The following is a 17,806-nucleotide window of genomic DNA, read 5'->3' as shown; positions in this document are numbered from 1 at the left end:
AAACAACATATATACAGTGAAAAATGGGGGTAACATGCCAGGTAAGATGGTACTTTCCTACACAACCCCCCCCCCGCCCCCCAAACGAAGGACAATAAGACTAGCCATGACCTGATGAGTCTTCATTGTCTAAGTGGAAATATCTGGAGAGTCCATCTGCATTGGAGTGGCTACTCCCAGGTCTATGTTCCACTGTATAGTCCATTCCCTGTAGGGATATGGACCACCTCAACAATTTAGGATTTTCACCTTTCATTTGTTTTAGCCAAAGTAGAGGTTTGTGGTCTGTCTGAACAATGAAGTGAGTGCCAAACAGGTATGGCCTCAACTTCTTCAGAGCCCAGACCACAGCAAAGGCCTCCCTCTCTATGGCAGACCAACGCTTTTCTCTAGGGGTCAACCTTCTACTAATAAAAGCAACAGGTTGATCCTGGCCCTCAGAATTAAGTTATGATAGGACTGCCCCTACTCCTAATTCAGATGCATCAGTTTGGACATAGAATGTTTTAGAGTAACAAGGGCTTTTCAGGACAGGTGCAGAGCACATGGCCTGCTTCAGCTCCTCAAAAGCTTTCTGACAGTTTGCTGTCCATAATACCTTTTTAGGCATTTTCTTGGATGTGAGGTCATTAAGAGGGGCTGCAATGGAGCCATAGTTCTTAATGAACCTCCTGTAATACCCAGTGAGGCCTAGGAAGGCTCTCACCCGAGTCTGAGTGGTAGGGGGAACCCAATCAATTGTTTGGATTTTCCCCTGAAGTGGTGCAATCTGTTCCCCACCAACAAGGTGTCCCAGATAAACCACCTTACCCTGCCCTATCTGGCACTTTGAAGCCTTGATAGTGAGGCCTGCCTTCTGCAGGGCCTCCAAAACTTTCCATAGGTGGACCAGGTGATCATCCTAGCTGGAGCTAAAGACAGCTATATCGTCTAAATATGCTGCACTGAAAGCTTCCAGCCCTTGCAGGACTGTGTTCACCAACCTCTGAAAAGTGGCAGGTGCATTTTTCAAACCAAAAGGCATTACTGTAAATTGGTAATGTCCTCCAATGGTTGAAAATGCAGTTTTAGGTTTAGCATCTTCTGACAATTTGATCTGCCAATACCCTGCAGTCAAATCAAAAGTGCTTAGATACTTGGCAGATGCCAGTGTATCTATGAGCTCATCTGCCCTGGGTATAGGGTGAGCATCAGTTTTGGTTACCAGGTTGAGACCTCTATAGTCTACACAAAACCGCATTTCCTTCTTTCCATCTTTGGAATGGGGTTTTGGTACAAGTACCACAGGAGAAGCCCATGGACTTTCAGAGTGCTCAACCACTCCTAGTTCTAACATTTTCTGCACCTCTTGCTTTATGCAGTCCCTGACATGGTCAGGCTGCCTATAGATCTTACTTTTGACAGGTAAACTGTCTCCAGTATCTATAGTGTGCTCACACCAAGAAGTGGTACCTGGTACAGTAGAGAAGAGTTCAGAGAATTGATCTAGGAGATTTATGCAATGGTCTTTCTGCTCAGCAGTAAGACAATCAGCCAAAACTACACCTTCCACAAGAGCATCTTGTTCTGTGGAAGAGAAGAGATCAGGTAGAGGATCACTGTCTTCTTCCTGTCCCTCATCAGTTGCCATGAGCAGGGTGAGATCAGCCCTGTCATAGTAGGGTTTCAGGCGGTTTACATGGAGTACCCTAAGGGGACTCCTTGCAGTGCCTAAGTCAACTAAATAGGTGACTTCACCCTTTTTCTCAACAATTGTGTGGGGACCACTCCATTTATCTTGGAGTGCTCTTGGGGCCACAGGCTCCAAGACCCACACTTTCTGCCCTGGTTGGTACTGAACCAAAACAGCCTTCTGATCATGCCATTACTTCTGGAGCTCCTGGCTGGCCTGAAGGTTTTTGCTGGCCTTTTTCATGTACTCAGCCATCCTTGATCTGAGGCCAAGTACATAATCCACAATATCCTGTTTAGGAGCTTTTAAAGGTTGTTCCCAACCCTCCTTTACAAGTGTGAGTGGACCCCTAACAGGGTGTCCAAAAAGAAGTTCAAAGGGGCTGAAGCCCACTCCTTTCTGGGGTACCTCCCTGTAGGCAAAAAGGAGGCATGGTAGAAGGATATCCCATCTCCTGCGGAGTTTTTCAGGGAGACCCATAATCATGCCTTTGAGAGTTTTATTAAATCTCTCCACCAGTCCATTTGTTTGTGGATGATAGGGTGTTGTGAACTTGTAAGTTACACCACACTCCTTCCACATGGCCTTTAAGTATGAAATTGCTTCCCCTGTCTGATACTACTTCCTTTGGGAAACCCACCCTGGAAAATATTCCCAGGAGGGCCTTTGCCACTGCAGGTGCTGTAGTGGTCCTTAAAGGAATAGCTTCAGGATATCTTGTGGCATGGTCCACTACCACCAAGATAAACCTATTGCCTGAAGCAGTAGGAGGGCCAAGGGGGCCCACTATGTCAACCCCTACCCTTTCAAAGGGAACCCCAACCACAGGCAGTGGGATAAGGGGTGCCTTTGGGGTGCCACCTGTCTTGCCACTGGCTTGACAGGTTTCACAGGACTTACAAAATTCCTTTGTGTCCTCAGACATCCTAGGCCAATGAAACAAGGGGACAAGTCTGTCCCAAGTTTTCATTTGTCCCAGGTGTCCAGCTAGGGGAATGTCGTGGGCTAGAGTTAGGAGGAACTTTCTGTACTCCTGAGGAATCACTAATCTCCTGGCAACTCCAGGTTTAGGATCCCTATGCTCAGTGTACAAGAGGTTGTCCTCCCAGTAAACTCTGTGAGAGTCACTGACATCCCCATTAGCCTGTTTGACAGCTTGCTGTCTTAGACCCTCTAGTGTGGGACAGGTTTGCTGTGCCACACTCAGCTCCTCCCTGGCAGGCCCCCCTTCACCCAAAAGCTCAGCAGTGTCTGCTTCAAGCTCCTCTGGTGTAGGTTCTGCACAGGGAGGGAATTCTTCTTCCTCTGAAGTTGAATCCACTGTAGAGGGAGGGATAGTAGGAAGTGGTTTGCTTCTACTAGCCCTAGCTTTAGGGAGCACTTGTTCCATTGTTCCAGGATCCAAGCTTCCCTGTCCTTTTTGCTTTTTGGCCTGAGCCCTGGTTAAAGCAAAAATATGCCCTGGGATGCCCAGCATTGCTGCATGGGCCTCCAACTCCACATCTGACCAAGCTGATGTCTCCAAATCATTTCCTAGTAGACAGTCTACAGGTAAATCTGTGGCTACCACAACTTTCTTTGGACCAGTAACCCCCCCCCCCCCCCCCCCCTCCCAGTTGAGATTAACAACAGCCATGGGGTGGCTAAGTGTGTTGTTGTGAGCATCGGTTACTTGGTACTGGTGACCAAGTAGGTGTTGTTCAGGGTGGACCAGTTTCTCTATGACCATAGTCACACTGGCTCCAGTGTCCCTGTAGGCCTGAACCTCAACACCATTTATTAGGGGTAGCTGCTTGTACTTATCCATATTAAGGGGACAAGCAACTAAGGTGGCTAAATCAATAGCCCCCTCAGAGACTAACACAGCCTCTGTGGCCTCCCTAACAAGGCCAACCCCAACTAAGTTACCAATAGTGAGCCCAGCTACTCCCTTGGATTGGCTATTAGTAGGTTTGCTCCCACCACCACTGCTATTAGTAGGGACACTAGGGGTAGCAGTAAGGGTTGTAGTGGTAGGAGGCTTGGTGCTTTTCTTTGGACAACTGGGATCTGTTGTCCAATGGCCTTTTATTTTACATAAATAGCACCATGGTTTCTTTTCCTTGTTTTGATTAGAAGAGGATTTGGGCCCACCACCCCCACCAGAGTGTTTTTGTGGGCCTGATGAAGACTCATTCTTAGATTTGTCCCCACCCTTGTCAGAAGACTTACCATCCTTCTTTTTGTTGCCATATTTGTCACCCCCTGTATGAACTTTTCTGTTCACCCTTGTTCTGACCCATTTGTCTGCCTTCTTTCCCAATTCTTGGGGAGAGGTCAGATCAGAGTCCACCAAGTACTGGTGCAACAAATCAGACACACAATTATTAAGAATATGCTCTCTCAGGATTAAGTTATACAGGCTGTCATAATCAGTAACTTTACTGCCATGTAACCACCCCTCCAAGGCCTTCACTGAATGGTCAATGAAATCAACCCAGTCTTGTGAAGACTCCTTTTTGGTCTCTCTGAACTTTATCCTGTACTGTTCAGTGGTTAAGCCATAACCATCCAGGAGTGCATTCTTAAGAACTGTAAAATTATTGGCATCACTTTCTTTCACAGTAAGGAGCCTATCCCTACCTTTTCCACTAAATGATAGCCATAGGATAGCAGCCCACTGCCTTTGAGGGACATCCTGTACAACACAGGCCCTCTCAAGTGCAGCAAACCACTTGTTAATGTCATCCCCCTCCTTATAAGGGGGAACTATCTTATGCAGATTCCTGGAATCATGCTCTTTTGCAGGATGACTATGGGGAATACTGCTGCTGCCACCATGGGTTTCTAAACCCAGTTTCTGTCTCTCCTTCTCTACTTCTAAAGTCTGTCTATCCAAATCCAGCTGTTGCTTCTTGAGCTTCAGTCTGGTTTGTTCCACTCTCAATCTATTGAGCTCCCTTTCTAACAATCTGTCATCAGGGTGGGTGGGAGGGACATGCCTTGAAACAGAAGTATGGTGAGAATGGACAGAAGGAGACCTGTCCCTTACAGAGGGCACCCTAACAGCTTGGCTCACAGAAACATCAGTACCACTGTGGTGAGAATAAATGCTTTTGCTATGATGTGAGACAACACTATTTGTATGGTGTGGCTCTTCATCATTACCAACTATGCTAGACTGTCTAGTAATGGGCAGGCTAGGAAGTTTCTTTCCTGAATCTTTCCCTGAAGGGGTCCCTGGATCAGATTGGGAACCATTAGCTACTTTTTCTACAGATGGGGCACTTCTAGCCTTATCCTGTTCTCTAAGCATGTTAAGTAACAGTTCCAAGGAAGGATTCTTCCCTACACTCAAACCTCTCTCTATGCAGAGACTCCTTGCTCCTTTCCAGCTAAGGTGATCATATGCAAGTTTGGACAGATCAACATTTTGGCCTGTGCCAGACATTTTTAGAGAGAGTTAAAGTGATAGAAAAAGGATAAAAAAGTTTGTCAGAGCTTTTAGAAAGACAGAGAAAAAAACTTTTAAAACTTTTTAGAAAGTTTAGAAGTACTTTTCAGCACTTAGAAAAGAGTGAAAAGAGGAAATGCAAAACTTTTTGGCTATGTGTATATACACTGAACTTGTTTTGTATATTTTTCTCTTATGAAAAGTACAATGACAAGAGTGGTAAGTAGTCTCAAAGCACTTATACCACCGCTGCACAACCAATGTAGAAGGCTGGACTGGCTTGTAGTGAGTACCAAGGGGTACTTGCACCTTGAACCAGGCCCAGTTATCCCTTATTAGTGTACAGGGTGTCTAGCAGCTTAGGCTGATAGATAATGGTAGCTTAGCAGAGCAGCTTAGGCTGAACTAGGAGACGTGTGAAGCTACTACAGTACCACTTAGTGTCATATGCACAATATCATAAGAAAACACAATACACATTTATACTAAAAATAAAGGTACTTTATTTTTATGACAATATGCCAAAGTATCTCAGAGTGTACCCTCAGTGAGAGGATAGGAAATATACACAAGATATATATACACAATACCAAAAATATGCAGTATAGTCTTAGAAAACAGTGCAAACAATGTATACTTACAATAGGATGCAATGGGGACACATAGGGATAGGGGCAACACAAACCATATACTCCAAAAGTGGAATGCGAACCACGAATGGACCCCAAACCTATGTGACCTTGTAGAGGGTCGCTGGGACTATTAGAAAATAGTGAGAGTTAGAAAAATAACCCTCCCCAAGACCCTGAAAAGTGAGTGCAAAGTGCACTAAAGTTCCCCTAAGGACAAAGAAGTCGTGTTAGAGGAATAATGCAGGAAAGACACAAACCAACAATGCAACAACGATGGATTTCCAATCTAGGGTACCTGTGGAACAAGGGGACCAAGTCCAAAAGTCACAAGCAAGTCGGAGATGGGCATATGCCCAGGAAATGCCAGCTGTGGGTGCAAAGAAGCTTCTACTGGACAGAAGAAGCTGAGGTTTCTGCAGGAACGAAAAGGGCGAGAGACTTCCCCTTTGGTGGACGGATCTCTCTCGCCGTGGAGAGTCGTGCAGAAGTGTTTTCCCGCCAAAAGAACGCCAACAAGCCTTGCTAGCTGCAAATCGTGCGGTTAGCGTTTTTGGACGCTGCTGTGGCCCAGGAAGGACCAGGATGTCGCAAATTGCATCAGGAGAGAGAGGGGACGTCGAGCAAGACAAGGAGCCCTCTCAGCAGCAGGTAGCACCCGGAGAAGTGCCAGAAACAGGCACTACGAGGATGCGTGAAACGGTGCTCACCCGAAGTCGCACAAAGAAGTCCCACGTCGCCGGAGAACAACTTAGGAGGTCGTGCAATGCAGGTTAGAGTGCCGTGGACCCAGGCTGGACTGTGCACAAAGGATTTCCGCCGGAAGTGCACGGAGACCGGAGTAGCTGCAAAAGTCGCGGTTCCCAGCAATGCAGTCTAGCGGGGTGAGGCAAGGACTTACCTCCACCAAACTTGGACTGAAGAGTCACTGGACTGTGGGGGTCACTTGGACAGAGTTGCTGGATTCGAGGGACCTCGCTCGTCGTGCTGAGAGGAGACCCAAGGGACCGGTAATGCAGCTTTTTGGTGCCTGCGGTTGCAAGGGGAAGATTCCGTCGACCCACGGGAGATTTCTTCGGAGCTTCTAGTGCAGAGAGGAGGCAGACTACCCCCACAGCATGCACCACCAGGAAAACAGTCGAGAAGGCGGCAGGATCAGCGTTACAGAGTTGCAGTAGTCGTCTTTGCTACTATGTTGCAGGTTTGCAGGCTTCCAGCGCGGTCAGCAGTGGATTCCTTGGCAGAAGGTGAAGAGAGAGATGCAGAGGAACTCGTATGAGCTCTTGCATTCGTTATCTAAAGTTTCCCCAGAGACAGAGACCCTAAATAGCCAGAAAAGAGGGTTTGGCTACCTAGGAGAGAGGATAGGCTAGCAACACCTGAAGGAGCCTATCAGAAGGAGTCTCTGACGTCACCTGGTGGCACTGGCCACTCAGAGCAGTCCAGTGTGCCAGCAGCACCTCTGTTTCCAAGATGGCAGAGGTCTGGAGCACACTGGAGGAGCTCTGGACACCTCCCAGGGGAGGTGCAGGTCAGGGGAGTGGTCACTCCCCTTTCCTTTGTCCAGTTTCGCGCCAGAGAAGGGCTAAGGGGTCCCCTGAACCGGTGTAGACTGGCTTATGCAGAATTGGGCACATCTGTGCCCAAGAAAGCATTTCCAGAGGCTGGGGGAGGCTACTCCTCCCCTGCCTTCACACCATTTTCCAAAGGGAGAGGGTGTAACACCCTCTCTCAGAGGAAGTCCTTTGTTCTGCCATCCTGGGCCAGGCCTGGCTGGACCCCAGGAGGGCAGATGCCTGTCTGAGGGGTTGGCAGCAGCAGCAGCTGCAGTGAAACCCCAGGAAAGGCAGTTTGGCAGTACCAGGGTCTGTGCTACAGACCACTGGGATCATGGGATTGTGCCAACTATGCCAGGGTGGTATAGAGGGGGCAATTCCATGATCATAGACATGTTACATGGCCATATTCGGAGTTACCATTGTGAAGCTACATATAGGTAGTGACCTATATGTAGTGCGCGCTTGTAATGGTGTCCCCGCACTCACAAAGTCCGGGGAATTGGCCCTGAACAATGTGGGGGCACCTTGGCTAGTGCCAGGGTGCCCTCACACTAAGTAACTTTGCACCTAACCTTTACCAGGTAAAGGTTAGACATATAGGTGACTTATAAGTTACTTAAGTGCAGTGTAAAATGGCTGTGAAATAACGTGGACGTTATTTCACTCAGGCTGCAGTGGCAGGCCTGTGTAAGATTTGTCAGAGCTCCCTATGGGTGGCAAAAGAAATGCTGCAGCCCATAGGGATCTCCTGGAACCCCAATACCCTGGGTACCTCAGTACCATATACTAGGGAATTATAAGGGTGTTCCAGTAAGCCAATGTAAATTGGTAAAATTGGTCACTAGCCTGTTATTGACAATTTGGAAAGAAATGAGAGAGCATAACCACTGAGGTTCTGATTAGCAGAGCCTCAGTGAGACAGTTAGTCACTACACAGGTAACACATTCAGGCACACTTATGAGCACTGGGGCCCTGGTGAACAGGGTCCCAGTGACACATACAACTAAAACAACATATATACAGTGAAAAATGGGGGTAACATGCCAGGCAAGATGGTACTTTCCTACATGTAGTACTTTAAAGAACATTTAAAACCCTTAATGAGCATATAAGTGAAAATGAAAAACCTCAGTCCTATAATAGGGTCTTGTGCTCCACACACTTCCTCATTTCTGATACTTTGCCATAGATGACTAGCAATTTATTTAATATTTTTAAGTCTTTTTGCAGAGAATGATTTGTTACCTTGTGTTATTGGATTTTTTGTTATGTGTTTTTAGTATACTGATAACATTTCCAATTTATGTAAACATTTGTTTATTTACATTAGATAGAAAATATGTGCGTTATTAGGACATATCGTACATTTGACTTTAGATATTGGTTGGGTTCTAGACTTCTGTTTGGTTTAGTGCAATTCCTGAGAATTCACAGAATGAGTTTAGAACTGAAGGCAAGGTGAAAACTCAAACATCTTCAATATTGAAGGTCCTCAAGGTAATGTTAATTTAATGCAAACGTTGATAACCAAACGGCTCACTTAAACTCCATCACTCGATCTAACCACTCCCAAAAAGTTAGATTGGCTGTGATAGTTCAGACCCCAAATTTTCTCCTCATGGTATCCTCAAGGATCACTTTTAGCTCCTACACTGCTCAATTTATACCTGGAACCATTGACTGCAGTTTGTCAGATCAGTGCTGCAATCCATCGGTAAACTGATGACCCACAAATCTACATGGCTATCTCCCTTATTTTATGACATGACCACTCCACGATCTTTTCTTTTCAAACTCAAATTCTGGTTTGTTGAGAATTTCCTGAAATTCTACCCCCAAAAGACTTGAGGACATATGTTCAAAGCATTTTCGTGATCTCAAACGTCCCAATTTCCTAAATTGGGACATTTGCGAAGGCCAAAATGCTTTTCCAAATGTACAAACACTTAAACTGTGACTATCCAGAATCACAGTTTGGGTGTAGAAATCACCTTTTGAAAGGGGCATGTTTAGGGTGATTTCCAGCATTATGTATCAAGCATTTGAACCCCCAAAACGCAGTTCCAAAACCTAAATAATTTACTACCAACTCATGGTTGGTGGTCATCAATAGCAAATTGCATGGGGTCCACATAGGATCCCTTCCCCTTTGTGAATGTTGGAAAAACATTTATGAGCCGGAAGTGGTTCTACGGACCACTGCATGCTCTTAAAAAAAACTTCAAAGTTCCATTGTTTTTTTAGTTTTTTTAAACACATCTCATTTTCCTTTAAGGAAAATGGGCTGCGTTTACAAGAAAATGATTGCTTTATTTAAAAGTAATCACCGACATTGTGGCCTGCGGACCCCAGCACACCACCATCCCTGAGGTGGATGCGATTCCTAATGGAGTGCAAATTGTGACCCTCCTCATTAATATTCATGAGGTAGGTTGTTTTGCGACCCACTGGGAATCGTGAGTATGAAACAATGTTTCATACATAAGGAATAGCAATCTCCAAATAGCGATTGGGATAAAATCGCTATTTGGAAATCACTATTCCTTCTCTTTGTATACCTGTCTCCTATTTCTTTACTCACTGCCTAAAAAGAATTTTGGTCCCGCTCATCCCAATGAACTGAAAATTGCAACATTTCGTCTTCCCTATCCACTATTGTGCATTTGGTCTTGATCCCTCACTCACAATAATTCCACTTGTAAAAGTCACTAATGCAGCTCAAACTCACATACTGGCACTCAAAAACAAAATCAAACTGCTTTAGTCACCCACACAGCTTATTATGGTAGCCAATGCCATAATAGGGTTTATGTTTGGGCTTTGGAAATCCTGATCTTGTGGGACTGCCATAGTCTACACGCTACCAACATACAGTCATTAACGAGGAAATTCCATCATATTACCCACATTCTCAACAATTTATGTCTGCTAGAAGAAACTAGAATAAAATTCAAACTGGAATGCTTAACTTATAGTGCAATTCACCGTCATATGCTATGATATATATCGCCAACCTCTTTACACTGTCAGCCAAAGAGGGCTCAGAAGCTTCTCATTTAGATGGTCATACAGGAAGCTCCAGTCTTTTTTTTTAGAGCAGTCAATCTTTTTTCGTAAATTGCTACCAGTTACATAAGGAACAAATCACGGTTGCATTCCTGTCAGCAATACCTCAAGGTCCAGGTTTTTCAGACTTTACCTATGCCAGAAACACAAACTATTTTTCTGTCGCTGGTTGGATTTCTGTTCTTTGATATCAGTTCCTGTTTTGTTCTCTGTCATTTAGCGTTCGATGTTTTATATATATCATGGGGTCTGTTAAATGTGAAGTACATCCTCAAATAAATCAACAGAGAGAAAGAACACGCCCGGGTTAAGAAGTACCCAAAATTATCTACAATTCTTACTCGTCATAAACTCGTATAATATTGTATCCGATCACTAGTTTTTTTTTTTATTCATCTGATGTACTGAGGGTAAATTGGCTGCAATGAAAAACTAACAGAGCTAATGATGTCCTCCACTCCATACTGCCTTTATCGTAAATTCATAAAGAAACTAATTCGTTATCAGGCCTTTCCGGCATGTTGTCACTTGTAATACCTTTTCTAGGGGTTCAAGCTGCCCCTTAAGCTCTTCTAGTCGCCCTATTAGCTCCCTCTCCTTGCACAACTGGTGCTCCTCGATGCGCAGGGTACTATACAACTGCTGCACAAGCGTCTTCAAGTCGTTTAACGTTGTTGCATCTTCATGGCTCAGGAGGTCTGAAATAAAACGAAGGCCGCATTAATGCTACACCACCGTGCACAATCCTACAAGTCATACAACTTGCATAAGCGTACATATTTACATTCAAACACACACACAGTGCGAACAGGCACCCAAGCGCACAAATCTACAAAACGAATGTCAGTTTTATGGATGGAGAGAAAAACTGTACTGACGACCTGTTTAATAAGGGGGTGTAATACGAGGGTTTTATCAATCTACATAAAAACCAATCCATCACACGCTTTTTCCAGTTTATCCATGCACCTTATTTAGCAATAAAAAAATGATAACAGTGGATGCACAAATATATGCTTTCTGACTACACTCACCGACACGAATTTTCACACAAAAAACATACAGGCACTCAGGCATACAATCAGAGATTCACAAATATCCAAACCCCTGTGCAGCAGGATGGCACAAGGTGCTGTGCATTAGGGCACAAGGTGTAATGCCCATCAGGATGCTGCACCTCGGAGGAGCTCAGCGTAGTGTGTCTGTGGTGAGCACAAAGTGTTGTGCATCGTGGGAGCAGTGGCCGGTGTTCAGCTTAAGGGTACAGTACTTTTATGCATTAAGAAAGCACAAGGTGATGCACCATAGGAAGAGCGCGGCAGTGTGGCCCATGTGTTGTGTTACACAGTCAGACAGTCCAGGGCTTGTGGCCAACAGCATTTTGCATGTTCGAATTTAAACCTACAGATTCAATCATAAAAGAAAACCTTTAAAGCCCAAAATACAAATGTATATTTAGTAACATCCTATAATCGTTTGAAGGTGTCACACATAATGTGTACCACTTGGCAGGCATGGGTGGACGGCTTCAAAACAGAATAAATACAAAACGATACTCTTTATAATATTGTTCAAGTAACATGTTTATGTTTTACATTTTATTGTTTGGTCCGTCATTTAGACCACAACTGTGCGCTTTAAGCGGCAGTTTCAGCAGTCAGCCACCACGGGTGAATTATTTATAGTAAATCATATTCCCAGATCCAACAAGATAAAATGTTGATTGGTGTGTGAAGTTTGCAAGGCGCATTCCACAAACAGCTGTGCTTACTTCTTCCTGCAAAACAACGTGTCTACTGCAATATGTTTTTGTTGAGTATGGTCTCCTTTAGAATACATTAACGTGAATATAGCATTTAGCACCGCTCTTACTTCACAGCAGTGAAAAACAAAAGATGCTTTTCACTCACGTGATGTCACTAGGGGGAAGCATTTGATTACCCAGCCTTATGCCTACATCTCTAGAGAGACAGAGGAATGCGGACGATGATCTTCTGTGTCGCTTGGCTTCTTCAACCTCTCCCAGATCTATGCAGCCAGAGGAAGGTTCTGGTGCCACCAATCATCATCTTTCTTGGTGCTGGCACTAACAGTGTAGCACTGTCGCTTGGGGTACTGGACAGAGAAGGCATAAGGGGCAATAAGGAAGGGTGGCAGAACACCACCCATTTTTAGAACTTTTTGAAGGCGAGACATAGGGTCAGATTGGCAAACCACATCTAGCCAGAGAGATGTTGTCCATGGCCTCCATGTGACTTCACAAAAACATACAATTGCAGATGTCAACTTCTACCAAAGTGGTGTTCACCAACTTAGGGTTTCAAGTGACATCACAGAACGTCAACACTATTTGTGTCCATCTGATGTCGCCTGGAACCCCTTGGAGGCAAACAAAAGTTATAATTGCGTTTATTTGGCTTTGTTTACAAATATACAATGCAGAACCTAATTTCTCCACCCACAGAGGCATAAACGGAATCCAATGCAACGTGTTCAAAAGTAAATAAATACATTCATACGTTTCAGTGGGAGTCAGACAAGGTTACACATTTTAGGGCTTTATCACAAAATAAGTATGCATAATAAACCTGGGGTACATATGTTAGGCGTAGATATTAAAATAGGGTAAATAGTGGTTCATAGGTCAGGGTATGAGTCTCCAAGGGCGGGAGGTTAAGAGGTACAAAAACTGGGTTTCAGCAGCGTAAGCAACTACAGGATACATTATACAGGCAGGGCATGATTAGAGAAGCAACCAACATTTAGGGGGAAACGAGAGGTGCTACTAAATCATGGAGTTGGAACGGGCACGTCATGACCTGAACTGCAAGAGATATTGGGAGTACTGGATTTGCCTGAGCAGGTAGTTCCAAGAGGAGGCGGATGACGGTGACACAGAAGCAACACTATCTCTGTATTTGCGTTTGACTGCAAGGTGCTCACGGGACATGTTTGTGCTGAACATATATTAGATAAGCGTGGAGATTACGATTAATTCCTGAAGGGTTTGCAGGCTCTGAATTCGATGCATGTCTTTCTCAGACAGATAATCTTAAACGTGCTTATGGGCCTGATTACAACTTTGGAGGAGGTGTTAATCCGTCCCAAATGTGACGGATATACCACCAGCTGTATTACGAGTCCATTATATCCTATGGAACTCGTAATACGGCTGGTGGTATATCCGTCACATTTGGGACCGATTAACACCTCCTCCAAAGTTGTATCCAGGCCCTATGTCTTTTAAAGGAGCTATTGAAGACTTTTGATGTGAGCTGCTTTTAGTTCATACTCTTCCAGGGCAACAATGTGTCTGCCAGTTGCATTCTTTAGCCGCCCTTGGTACAAAGACATCCGATGTTCGATAGTCTAGGTAACTAATGCCCTACCACCATGGGTAGTGATGGGGTGAAAATGGGAGTATTGTCTGGGCCTTCCTTTGGATCTTTATTTAGTGGAAGGAGAGTTTCAATATTGCTTCCACATGCAAGATTAGGCAGGGTTCTGAGTTCTACAATTCTCTTTGGTTTCTAACTTTAGTTTTGATGGCCACAAAGCTAGGTGGTGTACAGTTGATGTTTTCAAATTGGTGTGGTGGGCCCAAGACTAATATTTCTGTAGTGGAGCCATTTAGTTTATCGCTGTTGTCCCCATGGATATCGCATCTCAACGATCCTGAGGCCACTGCTTATAATTTCAAGTTGATTGGGATGTTCTGTGACTTCAAGGTATTGCTGTATGTTCCCTATGTAGGTGGTGTAGGCAGATCAGGTTCAGGAGTGTTTTCATGTAGGTATGAAAAGATGATATACTGTAGGGCTTAGCATATGACCTTGTAGGTGGGACAGGGTTTTCCCATTCTCATGTATTGAGATAATTTCTCAAGTAATGACTACCCATCCGATAGAAATTATTAGAGATTTTGGCCACTGACTGGAGTTTAGAGTAGGATTTTCTCATGCATCAAATGCAGCCGAGAGGGATAATCATATGCCCAACATGAGTTATCTCCCGCCCATCCCCACTTCAAATACCCTGTCCCAAACACTGTAAGACTGTTTGTCTCCCGTGTTTGGGTGTGAACGTTTAATGGAGTATTTTGGGAATGCTTTGTGATGTGTGACATTGGTGTTGGTAGGTAAAAAATTGTATTAATATTTTTTGGTTCTAAGGATAGATTGTGAGATGGCAGTAGCTGTTTGGGTCTGTGGGGACTTAAAAAAAAAAAAAGTCATGATGTTGGACTGCCTATGGGTGTCAAGGGCCTTTCCTTCCTTTAAGATGCTGTTAATGAATTTGGTCACATGATTAAGCTAGTGCATATGCACGCACCACCACAGTTGTGGTAGGGTGGAGGTCACCTGGATCTATTCCCAGCCTGAGACCTTTCAGGAACTGAATCAAGTCAGCTGTTGTCAGTGGCGCGTAGCTGAACATGTTTGTGTTTACCTTTGGAGATATGGTGGACTTCTGAAATTTATGCAGCAGCATTAGTATCCATTTCATATGTAATAGCACATGAGAGCAAATATCTGGGCACAGGGAATGTTTTTCTTGAGGAAGGAGGGATGGGCAGCAGGACAACAGGTATAAATTATCTTGAGGTACAGAAAGGAGGCTGAGGGAGTTGAGGCCCCACTGGCACGGCTCCTCTAACCTTGCACTTCTAATTCAGTGGATCCGTGGAGCCTGGGCAGGGAATCTGGGGGATATACACAACATAATAATGTAGCTAGGCAGAAGTCACAAGTGTGTTGTTTTCCAGCAAGGAACTCTAAAATAAAATCATGGCCAACTACTGCCCATTTGATGTCCATCAGAACCCGTTTGGTGGCAAAAACTCCGACGGCTATCCATCTACAATACTATATCTAACTGGAAGAGCCTGCAAAATCAGCATCCTGAAAGTGATATTAAAATGCCTTTAGACAACAAATGTCTCTCCTTGGAATGGTTGCTACCAAATTACATTTTTTGCCACCGGCAACGTACCAACGAAAACAGCAAAGGCTGCTCTAAGAATTTGGTGCTGAAGCAAGATTCCATTCTTGAAACAGGATACTGGTAGACCAACCAACTGTAAAGTCAGCAATTACCCACACCACTCAATAATCCAAGGTTTTCGCATTACCTCTGAAAGGTTTTGTCAAATAAATGCTTAATATTACTCTCTGTTCCCTTAACAACGACAACGTGCTGCCAATAGAGTATATCAAGTCATTGACCAAATATTTATTATTCACACGCATGTCTTTGGTCTGCACCAGAGCACTCTAAACACAGTTACCGATTGAAATAAACATCGCACCATTAACAAAGAAGGTCACAGGCGTGTCTAGGGTACACTGCTGGGAAAAGTGCAGCAGAATTCTAGTGGAAGGGTCATGGCTGGAGAAGAGGTGTGGGCGATTGAGAGAAAAACAGACCAGCAGTGTCCTCTGAAAGAACAATGAGGATTTATTTCGCTAGATGCGGTGACAGGTCATTCTGCTGACAATAGATGCTTCGGTTTCTGAGCAACCTTGGTAAACTAGGAGGTGTTTTGGATGATGTGTAGTGATAGGGCTGGCATAGGGGTGTAAGAAAAAGTTTTTTTTACGGTGGGGAGAGGCTTAAGAGAATCACTAAACTGGGCATTATATGTCGTGCTTATAATGATTTTAATTGGGTAAACGCCTTTTGTGGGGAGGTGTGTTTGAGAGCAAAGCACTCTGTACAGAGGAGGTTTCAGTACTTTGAGCAGGTCAGATGAGGAGGATAACTAGAGGTGTTAGGAAGGCATGTTGAGAAGCCAGAAAGAATAAAACGCATAAACACTGCTGCACACGGGCAACCAGAGCAAAAACGGCTGTGGCTTGGGACACGACTTTGGTCTGCTTTCAGTGATTTCCTCAGACTGGTCAAAACGGACGAGTGACAGGTCGCTTTTAGGGATTCGTGCCACCAGTTCTGAGGTGGCTTACCTTGAAGATAGCATTTTCTGACCCTTAGCAAGCAAGGTGTTCATTCGAATTACAAGTACATGTGAGGTAGAGGAATGTTTGATCTCAGTGAATAGGATCGTGATGGCGCACTAGCTGCTTCGTTGCCAGGATACCCAGCATGAATCACAGATGTCCTAGGGCGGCTGCCTAGCAGAAGTTTCGAAGCATGGCTTTGCATGCCTTAAGTTCTGAATCGGTTAGCGGCCAGTGAGGAGTAAGATATATGCACGAGACAAATGTTTGGAGGCTCGACAGAGGATGAGGGTCAGGGAATGAAGGGTGTGGACAGAGACAGCAACCAACCTGAAATTCAGCGGTGCCAGGGGCCCTGACTGGCAGCAACAGTAGAGAGGCCTCTGTTTTCCAGCTGTCTGTGAAGAGTAATGTAAATTGGTAAGCTGTTTATAACAGACAAATATTGGAAATGGGGGTGCCAAGTAATGTGAGAAGGGAAATATTGACATACTGCAAGTAGCGGTACATGAAATGGGAATAAAGCACAGTCAAGGTATGGAAGCTCAAGTTATGAGATTTGGAGAATTAAGTGAGATGGCGGATGATGTCATGCCTCAATAAAATAATGGGTTATCAGGGTAGCTGCGGCCAAGAGAAAGGGGGCCAGTTAACTGGCCAGGATATGTAGCTAAAGGATATCTATTCAGGGGATGGGGTAAACATTCAGCAGGTTGACGGATGCGGCAGTGTGAGGAAAATGTAACATGAGACAAAGGTTAGGAGAGATGGGAATGGGTGGTAAGTGGCTCTGTTAAGGGCCACAGGCTCGAAGGACACAGTTCACAAAAGGTGTGAGGGTCAGGAGAACTATTGGGTGAAAAAAGTACTAGAGACAAGTGTCCTGGTTGTCAAATGTCAGAGGAAGGGGGCACAGGACTGGAAAAGGCAATAAAAAGTAGACCAGGGTGGTATGGGGAAAATAATAAAAAATCATCACAATTATTGAAACAAGACAAAGGGATCAATGGAAAGGGGGAATCAGTAGACAAAGCTAGAGGTAACAGTTACGCGTCAAGGGACAAGTAAATTTAGGAAAAAGTGGTAGGGGAGTAAGAGAAATTGTGAGGTATCATGTGAATACTCAAAGTGGTACAGAGCACGTGGGATAGGTCCATGGAATAGGGAATGTGAGGCCTTCAGTCATAGTGGTAAAGGCCACGTGAAATGGTATATAAGATATGCAAAACAGTGGATGGAAAATGTCAGGGGTCAGTTTAACAGATCAGTAGGGAAACCAGACTAAGTACAAGGTGAAATCAAGGGGAGGTGGAATCAAGGAGAAGAAGCCATAATAAATAATTGAGATGTAGGTGAATGAGTCAGAATTGAAGTAATGGGTGCTTACAGAACTATGGTGGGTCCAGAGTGGACAGAGGAAGGGAACAGAAGGGGTATGGAAAAAGAAGCGTCTGGATGGCTTAAAGTGGGAGGGGGGAGACAGAGCTGA

General features: G+C 44.6%; 1 protein-coding gene across 2 annotated transcripts in view; it reads right to left on the bottom strand.

Annotated features, from left to right (window-relative positions):
• The window catches only part of MCU (mitochondrial calcium uniporter), a 539,967-nt gene that overhangs the window by 57,468 nt on the left and 464,693 nt on the right, over positions 1-17,806 (bottom strand). For both annotated transcript variants that reach the window (XM_069240392.1, XM_069240393.1), the window contains one exon: positions 10,898-11,058. In XM_069240392.1, coding sequence (XP_069096493.1) covers positions 10,898-11,058 — 161 coding nt within the window. The remainder of the gene's footprint in view (positions 1-10,897; positions 11,059-17,806) is intronic.

The sequence above is a fragment of the Pleurodeles waltl genome, chromosome 6, assembly GCF_031143425.1.
Source record: "Pleurodeles waltl isolate 20211129_DDA chromosome 6, aPleWal1.hap1.20221129, whole genome shotgun sequence".
Lineage (NCBI taxonomy): Eukaryota > Metazoa > Chordata > Amphibia > Caudata > Salamandridae > Pleurodeles > Pleurodeles waltl.
The sequence above is the reverse complement of the archived record's forward strand: the minus strand, read 5'-3'. Positions and strand labels throughout refer to the sequence as shown.